At 40.9% G+C, this 11913-nt stretch overlaps 1 protein-coding gene across 1 annotated transcript; it reads left to right on the top strand.

Moving 5' to 3' along the window:
* The first annotated feature begins 5445 nt into the window (after nucleotides 1-5445).
* Nucleotides 5446-9985, top strand: LOC106607395 (galanin receptor 2b). The gene is made up of 2 exons (XM_014204317.3): nucleotides 5446-6067; nucleotides 7822-9985. Exons 1-2 carry the CDS (start codon nucleotides 5694-5696, stop codon nucleotides 8573-8575), a joined length of 1128 nt encoding a protein of 375 aa, XP_014059792.1. The 5' UTR covers nucleotides 5446-5693; the 3' UTR covers nucleotides 8576-9985.
* The last annotated feature ends 1928 nt before the right edge of the window (nucleotides 9986-11913 follow it).

Below are 11913 nucleotides of genomic sequence, written 5' to 3'. Positions count from 1 at the left end.
CATACCAGCTGGAACAACACATCTTTAAAGGGCCATTGCAGTCAAAAATAACAGTCGTTTTCAGTTTTCCCCTCCCCTGTCAGACCACTCCCAGACTGTCCTATCAAAAGTATTGCTTGAGAAATTGCTGTTTGCTAATCTTTGCTAAGAAGCTGTGTATGTTTCTTTTTGACATTACTGTGATTGAAAACAATCACAGTAAGGTACTTAATGGTGACCCAGAAATTATTTCATATTGAGATATACTGTAAATGGCTGCATTGGACCTTCAAAGCAACTCTTGAGCACGGGCTATGCTCAAATATGCATAATTCACAGTATTTGTATGCAAGAGCATTAAGCCTCCTTCTCAACTGGTTAAGAGGCTGCTTTGGGAGGTCAAGCTTTAATTCCTGTTCAGCTGAATAATTTCCCACTTAGATGTGCTTAATGTGCTGTTGTCATTATTACAAAAAAAACTATAATACTATTTTTTTGTATTGCGTAATAGCACACACCAAGCCAACTGTGTGTAATTACGAGCTGGTTGTGAGTGTTTCTCGTAGGCTACAAGGTATGAGTAATTATGTTTTCAAAATCTCGTTGGAAGTAAAAACAGAGCAAAATGTTAGGAAGATTGGAGACTGAACTCTACAAACAGATTTATACATCTAAGGCTAATGGTATGGATGATTTAGATCAAGAGAGCCCGTACGGATTACTGAATATCAATATCATGTCACCCTAGATGTAAACACTCACAGGGCAGACAGACAGGCATACATGCATTGACGAAAGCACACACAACACAAATCTATTTTACCAATACATTGAAATGTAATATAGGTGGATGAGAGACCCCGTTTCCATAGGGGCTGCTTTATCAAGCTGCTGTACCTGGTCATCCAAAAGGGTTTACTTTAGAAAAGCATAAAGCATAGCCATATTCCCTAACGTTGCAACTTGATCTCACAACCAAACAATTCATATATCACCCTTTTATGAGTTCACAAGTTCAAAGCCCCTAAAGACAAGCACTCCCAACACGTTAGTAAGAACAATCCAAGAGAGCTGTATTGAGCTTCTGTTCCCAATAAGCTACCAGTCAAAGTTGCCATAATGGTGCATTTATGGAAAACTTTGCACCACATTAATAGCTGATGACTTCCAGCCGTAGTGCTGTAGTCTGGGTCCAGCAGGGGCTTGACTGATTGACAATATTGCTTGAGGTTATTCCTTTATCACACCAGCTGATAATAAACAGTGGTTGTTAAGCCTTGCTCCAGTACGGACAGTAGTGTGTAAAACCCAATGCACCTCTTCTGCAGTGAAGTGTGAACATTCAATTAAATGTGGAGGAGGAGCCTTTGTGAGAGGGGGAAAGGGAAGGGTTGAACTGAGAGAGAGAGAGAGAGAGAGGGAGGGAGAGGAAGAGAGGGAGAGAGAGAGAGAGATATCCAGGCAGAATATCAATGTGCAACGGAGGAGAGGGAGGAGAGAGAGAGCTCAGACTATGGAGCAGATATTAGCATGAGCATCATTGTTTTTCTGTTGAGGGTAGCAGAACACAACAAACATAAACAGGACATTTGAACAACGGATATATAGTTTACCAGTAATCCTGGTAAGTAAAAATCACCCTAAATACATCTACTTCTAATTTGCATGATGTGTCTACATTCATACACAAACACCTTCAAATACTTATATAGCAATTCTTCTAAAGGTTTCACATGCATTTACCATGTACCATATTCTGTTGTGAGGAGGTGCATAACAGCCGACCACTGGAATGTGGGATGCTAGATGGAAATCAACTACTCTTACTGTTGCAATGAGAATGTGCTTCAGAAGTTTGGTTACATGTTGTCTGTGTCTTCACCTTCATTTTGTTTAATTACATTTGTTCATTATTAACATATTTATTCCACTGATCTACCCTCACCGGACAGTTTATTAGGTACAAACATCTGGTTCCGGGTTGGACCCCCGTTGCCTCCAGAACAGCCTGAATTATTTGGGGAATTCTACAAGGTGTCAGGAACGTTCCACAGGGATGTTGGTCCATGCTGATGCGATGGCATCACACAGTTGCTGCAGATGGGCCAGCAGTACATTCACGCTGCGAACAGCCCATTCCATCTCATCCCAAATATGCTCTATAGGGTTGAGCTCTGGGGACTGAGCAGGCCACTCAAGTAAACTGGACTCGCTGTCATGTTCCAAGCGACGTATTTCCACTCCTCAATTGTCCAGTGTTGGTGATCACATGTCACTGGAGCTGCTTCTTCTTGTTTTTAGCTGAGTGGAACCCGGTGTGGTCGTCTGCTGCAATAGCCCATCCGTGACAAGGAAAAGCAGAAAATCGTATGTTTATTTTATATCCCGTCATTTACCCTCCTCTTATTTTCCATCACTGCTGTAATTGCACACAAAACCATCATTATGACTCAAGATGAGAGACAAATTCTGCATCTTCTCCGACTGTTGTTTCACACAAGATAAGGGATTAGATTGATAGCGCTTCTAGCTCGTCCTCTCTGCCTGCCTCTCAGGCTGGCTGTCATGCTGCTCTTCCTGTCAGCCAGCTCAAATGACATGTATGTCAAGATTGTTTCCCCCTGGGAGTTCGGCTTGCTGAGGGTGAGGAGAGTCTGGGCTCTAACTCTTGACAACAGGAGTGATGAAACGCCTCCTGGAAATGGAATATAGACAGTAGCGGTAAAGCTAAAGTTGTAGGCTAGAGAGCATTGATTTAAATACCAGAACTACTTACTTATTGTCTCATACAACTCCATTGAGGATAACTCAGAGTTTATTTTAAATAATTTGGTGTATTTCACATAACCACCCTTCCTCTTTTGGTAATCGGCCATTAGCCACAGAGGTATGTTGACAGTTTACTTTTCATAATTATTCAAGGTCACATATTGGCAATATGTGAGGAACAGTAGGCGAAGGCAGCCTACTGATTACAAATGTGATGTTGTGTTAGGAAAATCTACGTTTTTATTATTGGGTATATTCAATTTAATCCTGTTCTCCAAAAGCCTAATTTAGATTTAAAAGGTACAATACTGTACATGTTGTTGTGGGGCCACAGCATCAGCAAAGTAGAACGTGATGTGAAATTCTTTTTTTTTTTGTATTTGATTATTGAAGATTTTAGGTATGTTTGTGACGTGTTTGGATGTGCTCGTTCCACTATGTTTGCTTCTTTGTGTTTGTGTTCCCAGGTTGAGTCAGTGTTTGCCACTGTGATTGTCATCTCCCAGATACTCCAATTAGATTTAATATGGAGTCTGTAAGAGATTTAATAGGAGGTAGAAAGACAGTGTTTTTGAGAGAGACTGTTTCCCATTCCTATGAGCCAGAAAGCATTCAGTGAATGAGACATTTTAAAAGGGGTTTACTGTATGCTATGGTACTGCTCCAAGGCCTATGGGAGAAATATGTAAGAAGAGTCAACCATAGTAGTACAGCGTCCCTGGAGCAAATTAGGGCACATTGACAGATTTTTCACCTTGTCGGCTCAGGTATTCCAACCAGCAACCTTTCGGTTACTGGCCCAACGTGCTAACCGCTAGGCTACGTCAAATACCTGACTTTCAGCTGATGTAATAATAATTTGACAGTGATTTGACAAAATATTACTTTTAAGGCTTTCGTGATCCCTATATTAACCCAGAGATCAAGCCAATGGCATGCAATTTAAAGGGTGGGAAAGGCAGGATGCTGCTCACTGACAAATCACCAGATGTACTTTCATATCGCCCTTAATATGGTATGACTTATGAATGATTTGGGAAGAATCTAAGTAGTTTGTTTTAAGAAGATATGAATGTGCTATAAAGCCTTTACAGTTGTCATTATTTTAAAGTGGGACTTGAATCCTCTGTCACAAATATGTAAAACTGTAATAACAATAACGTCATATCAGATCAATCATGACAGCAGATGTTAGCTTGGCATCCGACTTAGCAGTCATGTCACAAACCTAATAGGATCCCTAGCCAATTAGTTGGCCGAAACAATACTCTGTCATGGCAATTTAAAGTTGGTTACAGCAGCTGTTGTTTTGACATCTGACTTGTCATGTTCATGGTACGGTAGAGATCAGTCAGTCCTGTGCTGGATCAGGTCCAGTTTCGTTATGAGGAGCGATGGGTCTGGCGCAGGCTGATAGAGATCTATGAGGTGGAAGTATATAGCGGTACAGCTCTGCTTTGAGAAATGTGTGTTTTCTAAGAGCTGTCAAATTTATGCCAGACAAGTACAATCCAAGCCAACAGATTTGTGGTAACCTATTTGTCCTGTGGTTTAATGGTATAACTGATAACAAATCTCTGATAACAAGTAGGTTTTGGACCTCAGTGGAGGTAGAGCAAACTAGCTTAACTGAACCATACACAATAACTGTAACATCTACAACACCATCAATGTTTTACTCCTTTTACGATAGATCCCGATAGTGATATACTATGTCTCAGAGAAAAAAATAGCAAAAATATCAATTACAGTGAGTGAAATGGTGGATTGCTTCTGCTATATTTTGGAAGATGAGCCATTCTTTGTCCAGAGTGGCACTTACAGCAAGTGCCAATTTACCAACACTCATCGTTGGTCCAACATGAACATTGAAAAGGAAAAATAGAGTGAGAATGGTCCAATGATGTCAGTAGACATGGTACTCATATATAGACTGATTTAATATCTGTATGGTGTTAGGAAGTACAGTATGTATTTTTAATAAGATAATGACTGCAGAACTGTAGATTCAAACACGCCTCTACTGTATAGGCCTACCTGAAGCTTTCATACAGTACAATGTAATCACGCTCATAGTAACAAATCAATTTCTGCATCATCTTTCATGGTTTCATCTGAATCTGCATTTTAATAATATTAGTGACTGTGTATGTGTGTCATGTCATTTCAACCATTTCCACTAAAACGTGGGCATAATTGAAACGTTATTGAGGCACACTCCAAAGCCATTGTGCTGGCAGGCCTACTGTAATCAGATGTGATCTGATATGCGGATTTCATCAGTATGTAAAACTTGTTTCCCAGACTAGTTTTGTTTTTTTGCCCTAGCACTACATAGCTGATTCAAATAATCAAAGCTTAATGATGACTTGATTATATCAGCATCTCTCCCTACTCAATTTTTAATAGACCTTGCTGCTGGTATGGTTTAGCAGCCAATGGATGTGTGCATCTTCATGCTATGAGGATGAATGCAAGAGGCTAACCAGGTCACTTTGAGTGGGAAGGCTATAGAAAGACACAAGTGGAGTGGACAGGTCCCTTGGGTAGTCTGAGCATGCATCGGCTCCCTGTTATGAAAATACATGGTTGTCCTTTGTTTTTTTTATCCTCACAGTTGGAACACAATCCACCATTCTTGTAAAATAAATCATCCAAAAGGAAATAGTTGCTCAGATTTGCACAATGTAGGGATTCAGGACATGAGACATAATAGAAATTGTTGTGTCGTGAGAAATATTTAACAAACTTTCCTCCCTATCCTCGTGGTTTGAACATTTTATTAATTAATTGGTTTTAAAACATTTGTGAGTTCATATGTTCATAAATGATCAGTCTTGTGTTCCCTAAAGTCCCCGTAGCCCCATTGCAGTCATAATTCAGCAGCATTAACCACATCATGTACTTCTCTCATTCTCTTCCAGAACTTCTAAAGTACTCCCAAAATGTCTGATCTGGAAGACTTCAGCAAAACAGCAGGGCACTGGAACACGTCGGACAGCTACCAGCTGAATCCCACCAGTGTGATCGTGCCCGTGGTGTTCTCGCTCATATTCCTGCTGGGGACCATTGGGAACAGTCTGGTCCTGGCCGTCCTCCTCCGCAGCGGCCAGGTGGGATACAACACCACCAACCTGTTCATCCTCAACCTCAGCGTGGCCGACTTCTTCTTCATCATCTTCTGCGTGCCTTTCCAAGCCACCATCTACTCCCTGGAGGGCTGGGTGTTCGGCTCCTTCATGTGCAAGGTGGTCCACTTCTTCATCAACCTCACCATGTACGCCAGCAGCTTCACGCTTGCCGCCGTCTCGGTCGACAGGTAGGTACGCTGTAGCTCTTGTTCGCTAATGTCTCATTTTACATAAACATTTCAAAACATTGAAATACTCTATACAAATGTTTCTACATGTATACAAATTCCATGAGAAGATCTTTATTCTCGTTTTGGGTTAACTACTTCTTTATGGCTCATAACGAGGAGCTGATAGGAATAGACTTCATTTGTGAAATATTTTGTCATTTTTATTCGGTTGAGTTCTAACCGAAAGCACAGAGACATAACCTGTGCAGCAGCTCTAAAGGTCGGTGCCAATTATAGTACGGAGTTCTATTGCCAAGGTCACTATTTCCCTCACCTCATTAAAGTCCAGCACACTTCCTCTCTATACAAGCGCCCAATGCTCTCTCTACAGAGGAGGATGGACGCTCATTTAGCAAAGCACACGGCAGTAACCTATACTGTAGTCATCCATTGGTTGTTATTACAAAACAGCCTTGACATTTTCACAGAGCATAGGGAGATAGGGAGAATGCTGATCAGGCATTTCTTTTTTGGCAACCCTGTTGGTCACGTTAATTGAAACTCAGTATTCATGTGATCAAGGGAAGGGAATTTTATCTTCATTAAAATGTGGAAATGAAAGAGTAGGTCTTGACCTGAAATTGAGGCTGAATCTGTGATTGGGTACAGTAAAAGACCACTAATGTGTTACCCCTACATGAAATTGACATATTCTTCTTTCCTGCATAAATGGATGCCTTTGATTCTGCAGGACCGTCGCTATGCTCAGCCCGGTGAAAATAGCGGGTCTTTTTTATCCTACATTAAATAAGGGAGCAGAACCCCTGGTGTTGTTTACCTTTTGGAGGGGGACATTCATTTGATAGATGTCCTCTATGTGAAAAATGAGCATCCACTCAGGCTACAGCTGAGACCTAGAATACCCAGCAGCAATTATTTCACTGCCAGGTTGTGATGAGCAATATACACACACTGATTGCCCTTTCATGAGTTCCATTTGCAGCACCAATGTGCCTCTTGTCTATTAACCCCCAGAAGCAAGCGCTCATAATATTTGTATGTCTTTGTGCAAGCAACACGACAGTAAAAACAATTAATTCCATTTAGAAGGTGGCGTATAATGAAATCCCAGTTGACTTGCAATTACACATATAAAGCAAACAACATACAATGAGTGTACAAAACATTAGGAATACCTGCTCTTTCCATGACATAGACTGACCAGGTGAATCCAGGTGAAAGCTATGATCCCTTATTGATGTCACCTGTTAACTCCACTTCACTCAGTGTAGATGTAGGGGAGGAGGCAGGTTAAAGAAGGATTTTAAGCCTAGAGACAATTGAGATGTGGATTGTGTATGTGTGCCATTCAGAGAGTGAATGGGCAAGATAAAAGATTTGTCTTTGAATGGGATATGGTAGTAGGTGCCAGGTGCCTTTGTGTCAAGAACTGCAATGCTGCTGGGTTTTTCATGCCCAACAGTTTCCCGTGTGTATCAAGAATGGTCCACCACCCAAAGGACATCCAGCCAACTTGGCACAACTGTGGGGAGGATTGGAGTCAACACAGGCCAGCATCCCTTTGGAATGCTTTCGAAACCTTATAGAGTCCATGTCCCGAAGAATTGAGGTTATACTGAGGGCAAAATGGTGGGTGGGGTAAAACTCAATATTAGGAAGGTGTTACTTCATGTTTTGTACACTCAGTGTATATTGATTCATGGCATTATGTTTTAATAGAATATGTAACTAAGTCTTTCTGTTTGGTCTAGGTATCTGGCCATTCGCTACCCTCTTCGCTCTAGAGAGTTGAGAACGCCCTGTAATGCCGTGGTTGCCATGGTAGTCATCTGGGGACTATCATTGATCTTCGCAGGACCGTATTTGAGCTACTACGACCTCATAGATTACGCCAACAGTAACGTTTGTGTTCCAGGTTGGGAGGAGTACAACCGCAAGGTGCTGGACACGTGCACCTTTGTGTTTGGTTATGTGATCCCTGTGCTCATCGTGAGCCTGTCCTACACCCGAACCATCAAGTACCTGTGGACTGCTGTGGACCCTCTGGACGGGATGTCAGAGTCCAAGAGGGCTAAGCGCAAAGTCACCAAAATGATCATCATCGTCACAGTGCTCTTCTGCTTATGCTGGCTGCCCTATCATGTGGTGATCCTATGCTATCTGTACGGAGACTTCCCCTTCAACCAGACCACATACGCATTCAGGATCCTCTCTCACTGCATGGCCTACGCCAACTCCTGCCTCAACCCCATTGTGTACGCCTTGGTGTCCAAGCACTTTCGCAAAGGCTTCAAGAAGGTGTTCAGCTGCATTCTCAGTAAGAACGGCAGGAACAAAGTGCATGTGGTACATGTGGCCAACACAGTGCCTGGGTTCCAGGCGGGGTCCACAGAAGTGTCACAAATGAATGAGGACAATGTACGACAAAATGACTGTGAGATGAGCAGCCGGCCCATCGCCGAGCCGAGGGAAGCAACTATAAGCCGTTTCCAGAAACAGCCTTGAATGATGAGGCCAATGGTAAAGGACTTTGCAGATTGCCTTATCACAAAGACTTTGTATTCCAACCTCAAAGGGAAACTCAATGATGACAGTATCTCGGTTTTTGAGATGGTGACAACTGAGAATTTGATGAGAGGGTAAAGAGAGCATGATCCTTAAAAAAACAAACATGAGAATGGTTCAAATATAGAATTATAAATTAGAATACTAGTCATTTAATTTATGGGTTGCACCTATGTTTCATCACAATATTAGTTTGAACATTTGTTTTAGAACTGATGCCGACTGAGCATTCTACTCTATGCATTATCAATGAGCGCTGAGGAGATATCGTCAAGTGCATTACAATGGCTTGGAAATACAATTACATTTCAAAATGAGGCAAATAATTAGTAGGAAAACCTTTTGTCATCATTTTGATGTCATCAGATGGACTTGCAGAATAACGTTAGCTAGCAAGCTAAGATTGAGTGGAGATCACCGGATTTTAGCTAGCTAAGTTTAGCATTGCTAGCTATTTTCGACAAACTTTGCTAGCTAATGACAACATTACCCTCTGTCTAAAGTACATTTTATGAAATGATAATGATGGCATAGTTGTGTCCTACTAAATATTTGCCTACCTTAGCAACGTCATTGTAATTTAGATGAAGCAGTCATTTCCCTCCGTTCAGAATGAATGGGTTTATTCTCAAGAGGGCGGCTTGAGAACGTTCATAACAATGCCATGACGCGACCGAGTGATGTAGGTGCAACCTATGAATAGGATCTCTATAGGTTAAAATGTATTAGGCTGGTGGTGTTATCTTTTTGCTTTGCACATATTTGTATTTTTCGCATGTTTCTCTCTGATGTTTACTGCACTCAGTCACTTAAGAGTTGTGTTGCTGTTGTAAATTCCATGCTGCTAACTATATTATCCTTTATGGCCTCTATTCACTTGTATTATCTAATCTGTCTGTTAAACTCTATGAAGTCAACTTTCTCTTTTCTCTGTTTGCTTCCTCACTTTCCTAGTTTCCCCTTTTCTAGTCGAGTCTCCTTAAAAGCTTGTGTACTACCTCACTGCTGTGTTAAACTACCCTGCCTCTCATGTTCTTACCCTCCCTCTCATTTAGAGATTCCAAGAAATGCAATTTTCCACCAGCAGGACTGATTTTCCTGCAAAAGGCCAGAATAGAAAAGTATATATTTTATATTTAGAACTCTCCCTTATACCCGGCAATTTTGTCAAAATGCAATGTGCTTTCTGTATTATTTGTTTTTGCCTTTGTGACACTTCCTTATGTCTGTACTTTATGTACTTCTCTAACTTGTTTATGTGTATTGGATGAGATTATGTATTTGGTTAAATATTGGCTAAACATTTTAGAAGTGGATGTAAATATCAATGATCAAATAAAATGTTTTATGTTGCGGTATTTAATGCTATTATTGGTAACATATCAAACCCTAATCCTGGTTTCATCTGCACAACCCGGTTCAACCCTAAACCTAGACACACCCCTATGTAGTATTTATGAAAGGTACATTCATGTAAAGTAGCTATTCATAAGCAATTCGTTTAAACTAAGATGAACAAATATTGTGTGTTCAGAACATTCAAGCTCTAACAAACCATGCTTTAAAAGCTCAATTGGTTCAGCTTATTAACAATTTTTCCCATGAAACAAATAGCTCACAACATCATGGGTATCTTAGCCCATATACTGTAGATTTTCAACGTCTCTAACTCTCAGTATGACTAATTAAAAGCAAATTCTGCCTGGGGGAATAGCAATTGTTTTCATGGGAATTGCTTTTATCCCTATATGGGATTTCAGTCCCTACATCAATATTCATAAGTACAGTATTGAGACGTTTAGAAAAGCAACAAGGAGTTCTAACAGTCACATTATAGCTCCTTGTGTTCTTTGCTATGCTAGGTTTGGCAACATGCACATTACCCATCTAAAAGCCAGGATGGAGTATGTATCCTTTTCTTGTTCACCCATTAATAATAGGAGGATACACATGACACACACTTCACATTAGAAATGCTTTGTGTGTTTGTTTTAAGAACCTTCATTAGTAAAAGGCAGTAGGACAATAACGCTCTAAGGGGTCAGTATCACACATCATGTATTCTGAAGGTTGGAAAATATAATGAGCTAATCGGATCTCAATAGAAGACAGCAACTATTATCATGCCAAGAGTAAAATTAATTTACAATGCAAGACGCGAGGAGCCTCAATTAGCTAAATCCCACTTCAGGTATGCTGTACGGCGAATAAAATGACTATTATCATACTAACAGTCACAGGTTCAGTCTCACCCAATTCTTATGAAGCATTTTCTAAGACCTTTCTAGTCAGGCTCACCATCCTACACATTTTATAATTGTCTCTCCAAATGGTGGTTCGATACATCCACCTTCTCCATTGATCCTATTCTTTCGATGGCAGGCAATAATTTCCCATGTTTCATTCACTGGCATTACAATGAGTACAGACAGTAAATATAATGATTGAACTACAGGCTCTCTGTTTGCACTGATATGATTATAGAAAGACATTGTTTGTCTTGTGATGTTTTGAGGATTTTTCTATGACGCTCTATAAGGCTCAGTACTTGTCTCTGAATTGTCGTGGCAACCAATCAATAAGCCTGCAGCCTCCCTTGTCCTCATGAGCGCTTACCCTCATCTGTTTCACACCTTGTAGTGTTACATCCTTGAACGCATCTGACCACGTTTGTACATTGAATAAATATGAAACTGTGTGAAGATAGAGCACACAGTGCTGTGCTTGCACACAAAACAGGATTATTTTTCTCCATTGAAGCCAGTTGAAGCTGCTGAGGGGAGGACAGCTCATAGTAAAGGCAGGAATGGAGTCAATGGAATGGTATCAACCACGTGGAAACCACATCTGATACCATTCCATTGACTCCACTCTAGCCATTATTATGAGCCGTCCTCCCCTCAGCAGCCTCCACTGATTTAGGCCTACCTGTTCTTGGCAGATTGTTCCTTTTCCTCTAGGAAGTAACTCATACTGTAGTAGAATATCAAGGAAAGCAGCAAGAGAGAGTGAGAGAGCAAGAAAGGGGAGAAAGAGGGAGCCCCCAGAGATCCTTGCATCTCTGGAATTTGACCTGGGAGAGAGGCAGCATTTGCATACAGGAGTTGCCTCTGCTTCACTTTGAAGGAGCTCCTGATTAAAGCTTGTAAAGAAGAAAGCCAAATGTAATTATCATGCATAGACATCACAGAATGACTCTGGCCAATGTGTGCTACACGAAAGCAACGTTATGCATAAACAGCATGATTATGACTCATCAGTGTATCATCATCATGGTG

The sequence above is a fragment of the Salmo salar genome, chromosome 06 (genome assembly GCF_965601325.2).
Source record: "Salmo salar chromosome 06, fSalSal1, whole genome shotgun sequence".
Taxonomy (NCBI): Eukaryota; Metazoa; Chordata; class Actinopteri; order Salmoniformes; family Salmonidae; genus Salmo; species Salmo salar.
This window is presented reverse-complemented; position numbering and strand designations above follow the sequence as displayed.